The following is an 18,003-nucleotide window of genomic DNA, read 5'->3' on the forward strand; positions in this document are numbered from 1 at the left end:
CAATACTGGAGTAAGAAAACAAGTTACTTACCTGTAACTGTAGTTCTCCAGTATTGGACCTTTCATAGATTCACATGCAACCCACCCTCCTCCCCTGAGAGGCTCACCTCGGATTTAGCACAAAGAGTGTTATTGCACAAGTGCACGAAAATCTGAGGGCAGAAGGTTCTCTCAGGAGTGTTCTAGAGGGTGAGAGGCTCTGATTGGCTCAGGGACAAGGTTAGTCCTTTTTTACATAACGAAGGTTATGGGTTGCAAAGGAAAATGAGCCTAGGCCTTTTTTTCTGTTTGCTATGATACTAAGCAATGCTTTTTTATGTACCGGAGACTCCCGTCTCGACGACGGGGAATGATTCAGGCATGTGAATCTATGAAAGGTCCAATACTGGAGAACTACAGTTACAGGTAAGTAACTTGTTTTCTTTTACGTCATAAATCACCAAAATCTCTGTGTTATGCTCCATTTTTTTAGGACAAACTCTGTTCTTAGTGCTATTTGTAGCATCTGTTGAATTCCGAACAACAGGTTATTAGATTGCACCAAGTTTAAATAAATAGTATAAAATTCACGGTTTTAAACAAATATTACCAAATCCCACTATTATTGGAGGCATAAGCCGGATCAGACCAGCAGGAGGATCAGGGGTTCCCAATTTCCTCAGCCACCTCTTATAGTATAATTGCAATATTATAAATATGAGGACACAAAACAAAATCTGCAGAATAGACTTGATTTAAGACAATATTACATTTTCCTTAGAAAGATATATATTAAAATATCGATGTTCAAAAGATCAATATCACTTTAAATCAAAGTGTCTTCATTACATTTTTTGAACATGGTGTTTAAGCCTGACCTATAAATAGCTTTAGCTGCCACACAAGCCACATGTTTTTCAAAGAAAATCATAATAAAACTACACACACATGTACAGACGGGTTTTCAGGCAACCCTTTTCATCCATTGATCTGTTCACTGTCATTCACATTTTGCTTCTGTCCACCTCAGCATATAGCCAGGGCGGTAGGTAGGATAACTTCATCCACAGAGTGTCTTGCACTAAGAGTGACTGTATTTTGACTGATTACAAGTACAAAAAGAAGTGCACGTCCGTGCCAGGACTGGTGTGCCATAGCTCCTCTGCAACTCATGTTGTTTATTTTTGTGTGTTTTTTTGCCAGTCTTTATGCATTTTGCAGGTGTTTGGGGGACAAAAAGGAAAAAATAAAATAAACATTTGCCTAGGCCAAATCTGTTGTGGTTTGCCAGGTTTTGTTGGCTGGTGTTGCTTCCCCCTCCCCCTCTCATTTTTGCCAAAATTGGTTGCGCTCTAGTGTTTCCCCTAGACTACCCCCTTAACCAAACATTTTCCCTCTTTTATTTTTTTTCATCTATGTGAATTTTGTATCTATTATTACGTCAGGCTTTCTTGTTACTATTTGTTTCACTTCTAACTCAATTCCTGGTCCTTACACCCCTTACCTTCCCAATTTAATAAGTAAATTATTTGTTTTAAAAAACTACTTGTATGGAGCAGTTAAAACGTGTATGGTGAAAAAGAATCATAAAATAATGCTTGTTTGGGGTATCTTTCATAGATTCACATGCCTGAACCATTCCCCGTCGCCGAGGCGGGAGTCCCACGGTAAATACAAAAGTAGTACCAAATAATAGTAGTAGTAGGCCCCAAAGAAAAGGCCTGAGGCCTAGATCTTAGCAGCCTATGTACATCATTATGTCAAAATGGTCCCAACCAATCAGCTATCAGCACCCTCTAGAACACTCTCAGCAGAGCCAGTTCTCCTCAGATTTTCACCGCACGTTGTGTGGAAGGGAGTCTCCCTGAGTGCCACTCAGTTTTTCTTCTTTATTCCATGATGTCTGACAATAAAGCCTTGTTCAAGTCCTGCAGAACCTGCGCCAAGAAGAGAGTCCATGTTGATGACCAGCATATGGACTGCATCTACTGCCTCTACCCTAAACATGAGGTAAAAGATTGCAAAATTTGCCGTACCTTCCCTACTAAGACTCTTAGGGATAGGGAGGCGAGAGTGCTGTTATGGCTTAAATCCTCTTCGGCTGAAGAGGATGATAGAGCCTCAACTTCTAGCAAGAGAGCTAGGTCTCAGGACAGCTCTTCAAGCGAGGGGAAAAAACACCATAAATCTTCCCACTCTACTTCTGGCCCTTCTCAGAGGACTCCTCTCATCTCCTCTGGGTCAACGCAGTCTCCTCAGGACTCTGCTCTCAAGGACTCTAAAAAGACGTCTACAAAAACTGAGTAAAAGCCTTTCAAAATCTCTGGCTTTCCCTCCATCGTCGACGATTTCTGTCACTTCTTCTGCTCCTTCGTCGACAGAGACTGTGTCGACGACGTCTGTCGATGAGGATTACTATCCTGTCAAAGAAAACCGTCGTCGAGGAAGTCAGCGTCGAAGTCCACATCGACGAAATTACCGTCGACGAAGCCTCCACCGTCGACGAGAGTAGTATCGTCGACGAAGACGCAGCTGGTGATTACCCACGACACCGTCGACGACCGTTCCATCGACGTCAAGCCCGTCGACGAAGGTCCCGTCGACGTCGAGTCCGGCGATGAAGGTCCCGTCGACGTAGGACGACTAATCCATCGATGGAGAGCCCGTCGACGACAATTCCATCGACTGGGGACTTACCTGTTCCGTCTGCGGCACCTGCATTGCCTATGGCTCCTACTCATTCAACACCTGTTTCATCTATGTGTTTTCAGCTCAGAACATTTCAAAGACATGAATATAGCAATATTTCACTGCTTACTCCCTCACATCTCCTGGAAACATATGTGCAGGAAGAGGATGATGATTACGAGGACGAAGAGGAAGAAGGACTATTTGGGATAGCTCATCATCCTTCGGAGCTACACATCAAATGTCAAGATGATGATGATGATGATGAAGAGGAGGAGGATTATCAAGAACAATATTATCAAGAGGACATTGTTGTCCCGCATCAGAGAGTTTACCATAGACAACCTCGCCAGAGTGAGATGTGCCATCTGCCTCCAACTCTAATACAAGACCTGCAAGCCATGCTAGCAGATTACAGACAGTGTTTTCCCCCACAGCACGTCATTCCACAAGTTCCACCACCACCTGTGCTGGTTCCGGATCCTTTGCCTTCACCTGACGCTCCTGTTCCAACGCCTCAGCTTCCAGACCCTCCTGAAGACCCTCATCATGGTCAGGACACGTCCTCCGAAGAGGAAGTTGAAGAGGGTGAACTTCCAGAGACCATTCCTGCAAATCCTTGGGATTCTTATATTATCCCTATATTATCACCACCGACTCCTCTACCATATGAATCCCCCCCAGAGGATATAGGGGGATTTCATAATCTAATGCAGCGAGCTGCTGTTAGATTTCAATTGCCTGTCACGGTTGAACAAACTAAATGCTTCCTACATGATTTTAAGAAGGAATCCAGAAAGAATACGAGGGCTGTCCCGATAATTGATTACATCTGGAAAGAAGGGATCAAAATCATGAAAACTCCTGCATCTGTGCCAGCAGTGCTTCCACGGATAGATAAGAAATACAGTGCTCCGGCCAATAGTCCATCCTGTCTCATTGGCCTTCCTCGACCAGATTCAGTAATTTCCCAGGCTGCCCAACAAAGATCCAAGAACCCGCAACACCCATTACTACACCGCCAGTCAAGGAAGGGCGTCATCTTGATTTGATCGGCAAAAAGTTTTCGACAATGGCAGCTGCCTCCATCAGAGCAGCTAACTCCCTAGCAATAATAGGGCATTATGACTGCCAAATGTGGTCGGAGATGGCTGGACTTATTGAGCTCATTCCGGAAGACAGGAGACAGGAAGGAAGAAAAATTCTATTAGAGGGAGAGTGCGCGCCATCTGAAACCATAGATTGCGCACTAGACATTGTCAATACAAATTTTCGCCAGCTGGCTGGTGTGGCAGTACTCAGACGCCAGGGTTGGCTTAAGGCCACCACTTTCAGACCTCAAGTCCAGACAAAAATATTGTACATGGCCTATGATGGCGAATCGTTGTTCGGAAAACACATCGATGAAGCCCTCCAGGCAATAAAAACTGATACAGATACTGCAAGATCATTGGGTTCATTGCAGTACAAACGCAGATCCTTCAGAGGCGCAAGGGGGCGTGGGTTTTCCTCTAGAGGAGGATACCAAAACCAGCAGAACAGACAATACCAGCCCCAATATAGACAAAATTACCAATCTTCATACAGGCAATCCAACACGTCTGGTTTCTCTCATCAGGGCGGTCGAAAACGATCTCAAAATCAAGGACGAGACGCCAACAGAAAGCAGTGATCTCCGCAGGCCGTCTACCACACCTATTCCCCTTCCCGTGGGCGCGAAAATTTCAGCATTTGTGGACAAGTGGCAAGAAATTACCTCAGATCAATGGGTTCTAGACCTGGTGAACAACGGTCATACCCTAGAATTTGTCACCAAGCCACCCACCACTCCGCCCAAGTGACCCCCTCCTCCTCGTCTTCACTTATTATTCAAAGAAACTTTAACGATGCTCCTCAAGAATGCAATAGAGAAGGTTCCATCACATCAGCAATGGACAGGTTTCTATTCCCGATTTTTTCTGATCAAAAAGAAATCGGGGGAATGGCGCCCGATTCTAGACCATCGCAACCTGAACAGATTCCTCAAAAAACAAGGATTTCTCATGGTCACACTTTCAGAGATTCTAGGTTGTCTCAACGAGGGAGATTTTATGGCTTCTCTGGATATGGAAGACGCTTACTTCCACATCCCAATACATCCCAAACATCGCAAATATCTTCGCTTCACTGTGGCTGGCGCCCATTATCAGCTCAAGGTGGTCCCGTTTGGACTCAAATCGGCTCAGAGGATCTTCACAAAGTACCTAGCTCCTGTAGCAGCTGCGTTAAGATCCTGGGGAATCCAAGTATTCCCGTATTTGGACGATTGGTTAATCAAAGGTCCTTCGGAACTAGCAGTCAAGATTGCCATTACAACGTCTCTTCATCTTTTCAAATCTCTGGGGCTAACTGTGAACAGGAGCAAATCTCAGTTACGCCCGAAGTAGGTCCTTCCATTTCTTGGAGCTCTGCTGGATACAGTCCATTGCAGGGCATTCTTATCTCACGAACTACAGGTTCGTCTTCAAAAGCTGGCAATTCTGATTTCCAGAAGAAAGTCAGTTTCTGTCCGCATGTTTGCTTCACTCCTGAGGATGTGCTCTTCGGCAATAAATCTCGTCCCTTTGGCAAGACTCCGAATAAGACCTCTACAGGAGGAGCTACACCTTCAGTGGCAGCAGGCCGTGGGTTCCTTCGACGACATCCTCAGAGTCCCACCACGCATGAAAAACGCTCTGCATTGGTGGTCACAGATGCCCAACTTAGCAGAAGGGCTCACTTTCATACAGGATATTCCAGATTTTGTTCTCACAACGGATGCCTCCATGGAAGGATGGGGAGGTCATCTCCAAGATATACAGATACAAGGAAAGTGGTCTCCAGAGTACAAGAAACAACATATCAACAGCCTGGAATTGCGAGCAATTTTCCTGTCCCTGCAAGCTTTCCTTCCAAGGATTGCAGGTTCATCAGTACTGGTTCGGACCGACAATACCACCAGCATGTTTTACATAAACAAGATCGGCAACTTTGTCAAGAGAGGCTCAGGAGTTGTGGGAATGGGTCACACTCCACAACATAACCCTAAGAGCAGAACATGTCAGGGGTCTCCACAATACCCTGGCGGACATGCTCAGCAGGTCCCAATCGGACTGCCACGAGTGGGAGCTAGAGCAGAATCAAGTGAACAAGGTGTTCAGAGCTTGGGGCAAGCCGGCACTGGATTTGTTCGCAACGAAGGACAACAAAAAATGCCGATATTACGCCAGCAGATACTCTCAACAGGGATCAATGGGGAATGCCCTGTCCATGCGATGGTCAGGGATTTGTGCTTACGCTTTTTCCCCAATACCTCTAATCCCTAGGGTAATACGCAAGATGAAATTGGAGGGCTGCCGTCTCATCCTGATTGCACCCCGGTGGCCATGCCAGTACTGGTTCCAAGAACTTCTGTTATTATCCCAGGACCCGCCGATCCGTCTTCTTCCGACACCCACAATGTTGTCGAGGAACAAAGGTCAGGTGCTTCACCCAGACCCTCAGTCTCTACATTTACACGCATGGCTCCTGATTTCTTAGAATTCAAGGACCTTAACATCCCTCAGGACTGTTGTGACATATTGACAAAATCGCGAGCTCACAGCACATTTAAGACTTACCGTCTAAAATGGAAGCGTTTTTGCTGTTGGTGCAAGGCTAACAACGTTCACCCTGTGGAAGCTCCTGCGGAACAGATCCTTCCTTAGTTGCTAAATCTGGCAAGGTCTGGACTCACTTTTTCATCAGTCAAAGTCCATTTAGCCGCACTTTCCAGATTCAGAAAAGGTGCTCAACTTCCTTCTTTATGTTCATCCTCTTTGATCAAACAATTCATGAAAGGACTTTTCCGAGCGTTTCCTCCGGTAAGGCCTCCTCCACCGGAGTGGGAACTTAACACTATCCTAACGCAACTAATGAAACACCCATTCGAGCCGATCCACAAGGCCGAACTCAAATTCCTCACCTGGAAAGTTGCCTTACTTCTGGCTCTGACATCCGCTAGAAGAGTTAGTGAAATTTGTCCTTCACTATAAAAGAACCATTTCTACATTTCACTCAGGACTACGTGACCCTCCGGACTAATCCTACATTCATACCTAAAGTACCGTCACAGTTTCACCTCAACGAACCGGTAAAATTAAGGACTTTCTCCCCAAATCCGTCTACACCAGCGGAAAGAGCCTTACATTCTCTTGATATTAAAAGATGTTTAAAATTCTACCTTCAAAAAACAAAGAGCATTAGAAAATCCGACCAGTTGTTCGTGGCTTACGGCCAAACTACTCTGGGAACTGCAGGCACAAAAGCCACTTTTGCCAGATGGATAGCATCTACAATCCATTTCTGCCATGACAAGGCTAACAGGCCATTGCTAAGGAAAGCCAAGGCCCACTCCACAAGAACAGTGGCAGCGTCTACAGCGTGGTTTGCTGGGGTAACTCTAGAAAATATCGGTCGTGCTGTGACATGGAAGAATGTCCACACGTTCACGAGACATTACTGCCTTCAATCTACACATCAGGATGGTGCAGCAGTTGGACAAGCTGTCCTACGCCATCTTTTTCTTTGAGGTCAGTTTCAGGTACCTTTTCTGTCTTTTACATGCTATCTATGGCTTGCAATATTCATGACACTGACATTTTCTGCAATGATGGCATGTCTGACATAGAATGTTATTATGGTGCATGATTCATTTCCCTGTGTATGTTACATGCTTTTGAATTCTAAAGTTTGGTTTATTATACCTTTTGTTAACAAGTTGTGGATGCAATTGGGAGTTTATCAGCACTAGTCTCCCACCATCCGCAAACAACTGTATACTTGGCATACTGCTTGCTACTCTGATTCAGGCATGTGAATCTATGAAAGATACCCCAATACCGGATAAGAAAACAAGTTACTTACCTGTAACTACAGTTATCCAGTATTGGTATCTTTCATAGATTCACATGCACCCACCCTCCTCCCCATAGAGTCAGTTCTCTATGTTTTGGGACACTTACTTCCCACTTGTGCTAAGGAAAATCTGAGGAGAACTGGCTCTGCTGAGAGTGTTCTAGAGGGTGCTGATTGGTTGGGACCAATTTTGTGGTTCTTTTGGAATACTGATGTAGATAGGCTGCTAAGATCTAGGCCTCAGGCCTTTTCTTTGGGGCCTACTACTACTATTAATATTTGGCACTACTTTTGTATTTACCGTGGGACTCCCGCCTCGGAGACGGGGAATGATTCAGGCATGTGAATCTATGAAAGATACCAATACTGGATAACTGTAGTTACAGGTAAGTAACTTGTTTTCTTACTTATCTTGTTCCTTCATTTTTAAATAAAGTAATAGATAAAAGTGTTATAGGGAATACTTCTTTATTTGGTTTTGCATAAAGCAAATCGTTACATTCAACTCGTCCTCAAACTGAGATTTCACTAAAAAGGTGCAATATACCAATTCCTTTAGCACTCTGTTCAATGCACGTTTATATCACGTTTAGTTGACTCAGTTTGGCTTGTGCAAAGCATGATCTAATAACAGTCTGGAAGATCTGACATGGCCGCCAGCTACCAGCCAATGGCAGGAAGGGGAGTTAATTCACACAACAAAACATGTAGATCCCTAACTCTGCATCCATTGCAAAAACACAATAAACCAGACCAACGAGATCCCAGATATTTTACGTGAATTCTTTTACTGGACAGCAGGCCATTAGAATTGGCGATATTGTATTTACAGAGGGGCATTATTGCCAAGACATGAATACAAATACACTGCCTTAACCGTAGAACCTCCTGGGACGCCTGTAGTTCAGCTGCAACAACACTGTTTTGAGTTTCACTCACTGAATTATGTTACTTTTTGTGAGAAATCATCAATCTTTACGTAAAAAATCTGGAGCAGTGTTTTGGTAGTGAGTAAGTTATTCAAATATTTGAACTAATTACGCATTTACTACTTTCCTTATGGTCTACTATTATGAAAGACTTTAGTGTAGCGCTCATACTAATCTCTGTCCCTCTTTCTGTTACTCATGAATGATTCACCCCTCCAAACCCCACTGAAGCAAACCCTTTGTAACACTAATTAACCAAGAACACCTTTTGGTTCTGGTCTATAGACTGATCTAGTTGTCTCGCCTGTGTCATGTAATAAGAAACGTATAAGCCTGTTCACATGTATAAAGAGGCTTTGAACCGGTCCTCTTTAAGTACCGGCTTGTTCACCTGTTTTTCACATTTTACATCCACCTAACCACAGCATACAGCATTGGGTCAGCCCACTTCGACCATTGGCTCTCTTGCACTGTGAGTGATGGCATTCAACCTGATCACCCGCACAAACACCTAAAAAGTAGTATACGTCAGGGCCAAGGCTGGTGGGCTTATACTTTATTTGGCCAATGTTTTTTTTCTTTACATCCATCTATTTTTTTATAGTCATTTTATTGTATTTAAACAATGTTTTCAGGCTACAGTACTTGAAAGATAATATATTTCCCTTTCAGCAACAGGAAGCATATTTTCTAGAAATAATAACTAATGGAAGCAACTTTACAAACTGCTAGTCAGTATGCATTTCTAAATCCATTTTGCGATTAAGTAAGCACTTACTGAATCGCAAAATTGGTTTAGTAAATATTTTAAAGCCATTTAGCTGTCACAAACTTTGTGATCTAGTGAACATTAGGGGTTGTGACTCCCCAAATCAGCTATGGGTCTCTTTACAATGCTGGTAATAATGTCATGCTTTAGGAACTGGGGGGTTATCCCAGTGGTTAAGAAGCTGTTTGCATGGCCATGGCAGGCTATATCGTCAGAGAGACATTTGATTAATATCCATCGTCTGAGTAAAGCACTTTTTACCTTTGGCACAGGCTGTCGGTATACCAACTACTGGGTTTCACAGGGCTCTGATTCTGGACTGTGGAGGGAGCATCGGAGTTAAGGGTATTGGATAACTTTGAGATCAAATGGTTAAAAACATCTAAATTATTGTTGTGTGATGGCTCCAGAATGGCCTTTTGTATTCATCCTTTATTTAAATTTCAACTATATGAAGACAGACACACTTTATCTCAGGCAGCTCGATTAATCCAACATCAACAATGAATCAGACATGTATATCTCCAAATATTACATCTTCACCCCTGATTCTTGTGAGAGTTAGCATCTGAACTTTAATCAGTGCAATAAACAAAAACTACAACAACTAGTACCTAATCCAAGCAGCATCCTGCTTTAAATCATTGCCCTCCCTCTAGAGAGCACATAATAATGTTTGTACGTGATGGATACAACATCCTTCCATTCCATTAGTTTAGTACACCTTATTCTGCACCATACCAAACCCAATTACTTTGGTAGTTATGTTCCTAACCACCCATCAATAGCAAACTACTCTGTCTTTTTCCTTGAAAATCCATGTGCATATCATATCCACTTGGTTGAATTAGGAGCAAGAGTCCACATATGAGAAGCAAATAATACGAGGCTTCCCCAACTAGTATACCTGTAATCGCGGTGGAATTTCATCCAATTTTGCTTGAATTGCAAGTCATCCCAAGTCCCATATATCATTATCACTGACTTTACCACCTCACCTCCTTAGTCTCATCAAGATAGCTGATAAACATCGAGGAGTTGGAGTTCAAGTAATGTACTAAACTTGAGGTCCAGGCAGTGGTCCAATCGTGTTGATTTTTTGTCCAATTCTGAAAAACGAAGGGTGTGCACATATTTGATTATACTCAGATAAAAAGAATTTGTAAGACCGTCTACCCATATAATCAGAGAGCAGCAGAGCATGTTGGTTGAGATTTAGTAGATTATATTTGAAGGTGTGGAAGCATTTCTTGGGTGGATGGTAGAAAACAGTACAGACCAGAGATGTAGTAGAGGTGGTTAAAATATACTCAAGTATGGTTCACTTAGATGAGGTTACAACGGACAGCCATAAGGTGCACCCGGTAGGGACAAGGAGGGACCAGGTCGGCCCTAAGATCAAAAAACCTAATCGCGGGTGGTCATGCGCATTGCTAAATGCGCGGTCACTAATTAAACAAAAGTATGAATTTGGTCATTTTGTTGATTCCCACGCCCCGGATCTTATTTTCGTCACGAAACCTGGGCTGATGAAACCTCCGGGCCAGATTTAGTCCTAGCTATCCCACCAGGGTTTGCAATAGCCAGGCAGGACCGATTGGACAAAAAGGGAGGAGGTCTGGCAAAAATTTGATAGAGATCATCTGAAAGCATATTTTAAAGGTATTCCCACAGACAAGGAAGCTGTGGTACTCTCCTTTAAGATAGCAGCCAGCCATGTGTTCTCATGCAATGGGCTGCGAGTGTATAGGCCGCCTGGCTCCAGAATCAACTTCATGCAAACTATGGGGCAGCTTTTGGAATATAAAGTAAACTCACAAGATTTCACCATTTTAGGCGACTTCAATTTCCATTTAGATAACCTTTCTGATAAAGATTCTCGGGCCTTGATGGACCTAGTGATAGGCGCAGGCCTAGAGCAGATTGTAGAAGGGCTCACTCATACTGCTGGGCCCTACTACAATACACCTCTTGGACTTGTCCCTGTTGAAATACAATATTAACTTACAACTTCACTGATCCGACCATTTTGCAGTGATGCTAACTCTCATTCCGCCTCTTTCAACCGGCTATTAGCATGGTCATGATAGTAGCCATAAAAGCTACTTGTGGCAGCATATAGATAAAACCGAATTTTCTACTCATTTGAGTCAGAACAACCCCTGCCTTGCCAGAGACCCAGAAACAACTTCTTTACAATATCATAACTGGATTACAGCAGCGGCACATACCACCATTCCCCAGAGAGCTGAGAAAACAAGCAGGAAAGCACCCACTGAACCCTGGTTCTCTGAAGAACTAAAGCTATCAAAAAGACTCTGTCGTAGTCAAGAAAGATGCAGGCGCAAACACTACGATCCCAGGGAGAAAGAAATATATAAGTTAAGACTGGCACAATATAAAGAAATGATTAAGAAAACTAAAATCAGCTATTTTTCAGAAAAACAGAAGGAGCAAAGAACAACGGTTTTGAAACTCAGCCATTTGCAGGAGACTAGTCAAAGCACAACAGTTCAAGCTTTTTGCAATAGTTTGGCCTCTTACTTTTGTGATAAAGTTTCTTCCATTTACTTCACCTTTTCCTTACGCTCTGTAAATGCCCAGAGTGTTCAGGCTTCAATAATAGATACTGTAAATCCACTCTCAGACTTGTCCATTCCATATCCTGAACTCAATCCATCCTGCTTTTAAAATTTTACATCGATCTCTTATGAACAAACCTTAAAACTTCTTTTAGCCACTAAATCTGGATCCCCTTTGGATCCTTGTCCTCCTAGAGTAATTTCAAATGCCAGTTGCACATCCACTCATGGAGGTTCTTAATACCGCTATTGAAATGGGGAGCTTCCCAATGATGTGGAAAAAAACATCAATTTTACCTCCGTTAAAAAAATCAAACTTTGATAAAACAGATGTAGGGAAGTATCACCCCATCTCCCGTTTACCTCTACCAGCAAAATTTTTAGAGAAACGTGAATCATGAGTTAGTCGCCTTTATTGACTCCACCTAGTAAGGTTTTAGAGCCCAGCATAGTACCGAACTGGCCTTATTCACCGGAGCTGAGGAAATTAGATTGGCGGTTGGCAAAGCTGGTTCGGCAGCTCTGATACTACTAGACTTGTCAGCTGCCTTTGATATGGAGGATCATGGCACTTTAATATATCGGCTTCAAGAAGCAGGGGTAGCAGGTCCAACTCTGTTCCTCCTCTGGTCATTTTTGCTTCATCGTGACCAATTTGTTGAAGTAGGAGGTTTCAAATCAAAATGTGTCAGGCTCCCATGCGGGGTGCATCAAAGTTCATCCTTGAGCCCTACCCTTTTCAACATTTATGTCGCTCCTCTGGCTCGTATGATTAAAACTCATGGTTTTGAGTTGGTATCATACGCAGACGACACTCCGATTATCATAAAACCATGATATAGCCCATAATTTCAAGGAGTGCATGAGATGTGTCAGTGAATGGATGGCTGAGAACTGCCTTAAGTTGAACTCCAATAAAACAGAGGTTCTACTGTTTGGCAGCGATGCATCATTCTGGTCCTCAGAATGGTGGCTGTTGGAGTTGGGAACTGTTCCTACCCCAGTCACCAAGGCCAAAAATCTTGGAGTCATCTTAGATACCACTTTTTTTTCCATCATGTAAAATCGCTTACTGCATCTATCTACTACACTCTGAAAATCCTGAGGAAAATTCTTCCATTTATACCGGTAAATCTGCAGAAAACAGCTGTGGCAGCTTTAGGGTTATCGAAACTCTATTATTGCAATGGGCTACTGGTCGGAGCAAACAAAATAGTAGTGGCAAAACTGCAGGTACTTCAGAATTCTGCAGCTAGATTGCTCTTTGGACAAGCTAAATATTTATCAGCTAAACATGCTCTCGACACCCTACACTGGCTACCAATTGAGAAGCGCATCAGGTTCAAGGCATTATGTATTGCCTTTAAGGCATTACAGAATTCAAGCCCTATCTACCTGATAAAGTGCTTCCAATGGCACATCCCAGCACATACACTTCGGTCGGCCTCACTGAAGTTGGTGATAGAGCCAACCTTCCTTCTCCAGAGATGGGGTGGTAAAAGCTTTACTAGTATTACCACAAGCTACCTTTTTATTGAAAGAATTCCTCTGATCTATTGTCCTTTAGGAAAGATCTTAAGACATGGCTTTATACTCTATATTCTCATTTAAGGACTGGAACTCTAACATCTCATTGGTGTTCTGTGCGCCAACTCTGCAAGCGCCTAGATGCCCTCGGGATAGCAGTGCACTATATAAATAAATAAATGATGGGTCATCAAGTATCCCAGAGTATTAGGGGACCATGATGAACCAAGGCTACAACACAGCCACGACCCTTATTTCTGTTTTTTAGGAAGATCTGATTTGGAGGAAGGGGGATAGATATATCTGCCACAAAGATGTGTGGGGATGCAAGCAGTGGGAGATGGATGGAAGATCAACAGGAAGGGACTTTTGAGTATGAGAAAGTCCTGTCAGAGGTTTGAGGAAGTTTGTAGAAATCGTTTTTAGTTTCATAAAAATCTAAACGAAAATCAATAGATTGTATGGACTTGCCTGTGATGGTTGTCAGGTCATAGGTGAACACTCGTTTGAGATTTGTTGAGAGCGGACTGTGTCACGATCAGATGGGTGGTTGACTACAGATCTCCAGCAATAATCTGTGATAGAGGCCTGAGGAGTTAACATACAAAACCAGAAAGAGACAGCAAATCGATTCAGGGTGGCTCTATTAAAGCTATGTCCCTGCATAGTTTTGAAGAGATTGTCCCAGCTATAGTAATGAAACTTGAGTGCAATTTTATGTTTCAGTCTCCATTTTGATGTTTCCCAATGATGGATTTCCAGGGTTTCAGTGTTGTAAGCAGGCATGTCCAGCAAAGGGTCTATACAGAGAAGGGAAGTGTGGCTGACTAAGGGCCTACACCAAAGTTGGCTGCCACTCACGCGATTTGGTGGGAATGCACGTGGAGGCCAGGTTGACATTCTGGTCTTCGGCGGTCCAGTACTAAATACAGTTGTTCTTGATTTGTGCATAACTCAGATCTCTTGTGTTCTTTATCCCTTACTCAGGGTTGCCTTCACATGGACCCCTCTGAGAGGTTAACATGTCAGCAGCTTCTTGAACATCCGTATTTCGATAGCATTCGAGAAGATACAGACTCTGGAAGAGAACCAGAGAGAGTCACAAGGCGAACAACGCGACCAGCCAGAAAGCACTTTCCAGGGGTAACTATTGGAAAATTAAAACTTGCTCTGAAGTTTGAGCAGTACTGAAAAGCTCATGCGTTTTACAACTCCTCCTCCAAATAATTACACCAAATTAACAATATTAATCATTAGTATTAAACTGTGATTTACCACTATGCCAATAACTCAATTCATATACATACAGATTTAGATGTGTAAATTCTGCAGTGTATAATTTACAATTTGAGTATTCATAGTTTACTGCATTTAGGGGGGCAGTCACATAAATGGCCTTGCAACCCATTTGTAAATTATGTACCTTGCACTGCATTAAATATTAAACATATGGTAGTCATGTATATTGGATGATATTCTGTAAAGTATGCCATGTGTTTAGTATGCATATGGACGGTTAGAAAAAATATGTGGTTTTCCATGTTGTACAGTTCTTTTAAAAAAACAGACTGTTGACGTATACAGAAAAATATGCTGATTAGTGCACTTTCCCATACTCTTCCCAACTGTTTCCCTTGCACCTGATCTATTTGGTGTAGCAGCGTAGTCCTATATGTTTGGCAATACCCAAAAAGCGATTATTTTGTGTGTGGTACCCTATTCTGCACTCGGTTTACCTGGCTACTCCTGTGACAGTTACACTGTTTATGATCAGTTTTCGGATGTAATTCAGAATTTAGACGTGCAATGTATGTATACACTGCCTACATTATGCACAAGATATTCCCACTTGCGTAAACGCCTTAGGAGTCTGTGTAGCACTTGTCCACTGCAAAGTCAAAGGAACTGTCTGGAGATACAGCTAAGACAGGCATGATAGATACAGATATTAATCCTTCATGCAGGTGAAAATAGAGAAGGCAAAACTAACCAAGGGCAAGATGAGAGAATATGAAAAAGAAGTTATAACAAACTAGACATGATGGAAAGTATAAGATGCAATGAACCAATCAGAACTCTATTAAGGTAGCAGACATTATGTTGCACAATACTGGTGGACATGAGGAAGTGGCCCACTTATCGGGACCTACCCTTTCTCTTATTCAAAGACAGCAGCAATAAGTAGCGTGTTTGTGCAACTGTTGCCATAGGAAGGTCATAAGTACAATAATTCTAGTTCCTGGATTTAACCGAGACAAATATTTAGGTTTATAAAATGTTGCACACTTGTCTTTGGTAGTAATGGTCAACAATTCTGGTACCTTGTAAATCATAGAGTACAATAAAGACATTTGCAGTTTTAAGTCAGAATGTAAGTTATTTAGACAAGTTGACCATGCATTCGTAAATCATTTTACCCCACAATCGTATAATAAACCTCAGTTGTAAATCTCTTTCAGGGCGTTCTAGGGTAAGGTTTCCTTGTAAAGCTTGTGAACACCCACACACCTGAGACTTTGGAGATGTTCATAAACTCCTCTCCCATCTTGGGAATGTGTTTATTATAATATGCTTTATATATATAGTGGTACCCTCAACCTAATGGCTATCAGTGTGTATTGAAGATAAAACAAAATGTAAGACCCAGATCTCGAAGACAATTTCCTGGAGTAGCGCAAGGGGTTACAACAGGGTGGAAGGTGGAGGACATGGTGGAAGAAGGGGGTTACTACAGTAGTTCAGAGAAGCTCCAGAAAAAAATGAAAATAAAATAAGCAGTAAAACTTGAATGAAGTGCTTGGTAAAAAGAAGGGAAATATATAGTCAGAGCTCCCCTTTACTTAGAGGAAAACGAAAGGAAAGCCTCCCAAATTTGGTTAGGTGTAAGGGAAGGTATTCTCCACTAGGAAAATTTTGAATATAATAAAAAAAAGTAATGCATAATAATGCAACATGTACAATTAATTACACATGCAAAAAAGCTACCACAATTTTTCGAGAAAGGAATTCATGAAATATTGCAGAATTACGCCTGGAAACCTACAGCTAGCTGACACTGCTTTGACGACCTACTTAGGAAAAGCATTGTTATTTCCAGACAGTCGTAAATCTCCACGCATGCGGGCTCGTGAACTTGTGGGTGCGGGTTTATGATTTTCTTTGAGTCGGTCCTGGAATGTTTCTAAAGGCCAGTACATCTGTGTTTCCGGGAACGCTCTTTAAGAGTCACTTTAACGCTTACACTTTGTCTTCCATGTTCAGTTACAGCACCTGCCTCAGCTGACCAGCAGTAACATTTTACCGGCCTTGGATGGGAAGAAGTATTATTACACCAACACGAGGAAATTCAACTACCGGTTTCCAAACATTTAAATCTGGCGCCCCCCCCCCCCCATCCGAAAGATATTTATTCAAGAAAGAGGACATACCGCGGCGACATTGGACGAAGAATATTTCAAGCTTGGGCGGGACAGATGCAAACGAAGCTGCGGTGAAGGACACAATACCTATTTTTAAACTAAAATGGTTTATGCGATAAGTTTGTTTTATATGCATTACTTTGGATTTATGAAAGTCAAGAGCCTTCATTCAGTAATAGGGCTTTTAACTGTGGCAGTCTCGTTTAATCCTCTTTTTTGGCAGATGTACGGTGTATTGTATGTAACAACAGAAGTAACTTTCACCAAGTGATTGAAAAAATGGCACTGAATCAAGTGCCGCGTTTTTTGTGAATGACATTCTATGCACTAAAGGCGAGCATTTTACCTTTTTAAAAACAAGATCACAACTTTTTTCCCATGACAATGCTTGCAGTTCATAAAGTCGCCAAACGCACGTGCTGCCATTTTTTTTCGCAGTAAGATCTCAAGCAAGCCAAATCAAAATAAAAACAAAATAAATGAAAATACCCAACGTGCCAAAACAGAAACACCCGCATTATTGTATTTTTTCATCCATAACATGTCGCTATCGTGTCATTCTTTTTTCTGATTTCAGCTGTGTTTGTGTTCTAATCAGCAGAGAACAGTGCGTTTTACCTCTCCTTTGGTGCTACCTCAAATATATTTTTAGTTGGACGACAATGTACAGTCTACAATGCTGAATAATGTCTGTTTCAATAAATATTAAAAAATGTACGTAAAGTTGGTAGGTGTCCCTTCCTTTTGATTTTATACATAACGGGTAACCATGTAATATGGTTCCATAGTACTTTAGTAGGTTTCTGTTGTCATCATAAACTACAGGACCCGAGTCCAAGTGCTTTGAAAATGACACCTGAAGCTTTAGATGGCGATGCAGGACTATATTATACTTTATTCATTATATGTGTTTTTTATATTGTATGTTTCTTTTGAAGCAGTTAACTTGAAAAACCTGTTTACTTCAGTTAGAGAAATGTTTATTGAAAAAAGTGAGATACCGAACTCCAGCATTTCGGGGACAGATGTACGAAGCCTTTTTGCCTTCGCTAACGGCCCAATTCATTTGTGACAGCAAAATAGCTTTTTCTGATGTATCATACCCAAATTGCAAATCATTACAGGTTAACAAATCGCTAACCTAAGTCGATATTAGGAAGGGGTATGTTTAGGACGTTCCTCCCTAATACCGAATT

General features: G+C 42.2%; 1 protein-coding gene across 4 annotated transcripts in view; it reads left to right on the forward strand.

Moving 5' to 3' along the window:
* CDKL1 (cyclin dependent kinase like 1) overlaps positions 1 to 17,533 on the forward strand; it is a 412,368-nt gene extending 394,835 nt beyond the window's left edge. For all 4 annotated transcript variants that reach the window (XM_085626994.1, XM_085626995.1, XM_085626996.1 and 1 more), the window contains 2 exons: positions 14,376 to 14,531; positions 16,650 to 17,533. In XM_085626994.1, coding sequence (XP_085483120.1) covers positions 14,376 to 14,531; positions 16,650 to 16,760 — 267 coding nt within the window. In that variant the 3' untranslated portion in view covers positions 16,761 to 17,533. The remainder of the gene's footprint in view (positions 1 to 14,375; positions 14,532 to 16,649) is intronic.
* The last annotated feature ends 470 nt before the right edge of the window (positions 17,534 to 18,003 follow it).

This window comes from Triturus cristatus, chromosome 9, assembly GCF_964204655.1.
Source record: "Triturus cristatus chromosome 9, aTriCri1.1, whole genome shotgun sequence".
NCBI classification, from domain to species: domain Eukaryota; kingdom Metazoa; phylum Chordata; class Amphibia; order Caudata; family Salamandridae; genus Triturus; species Triturus cristatus.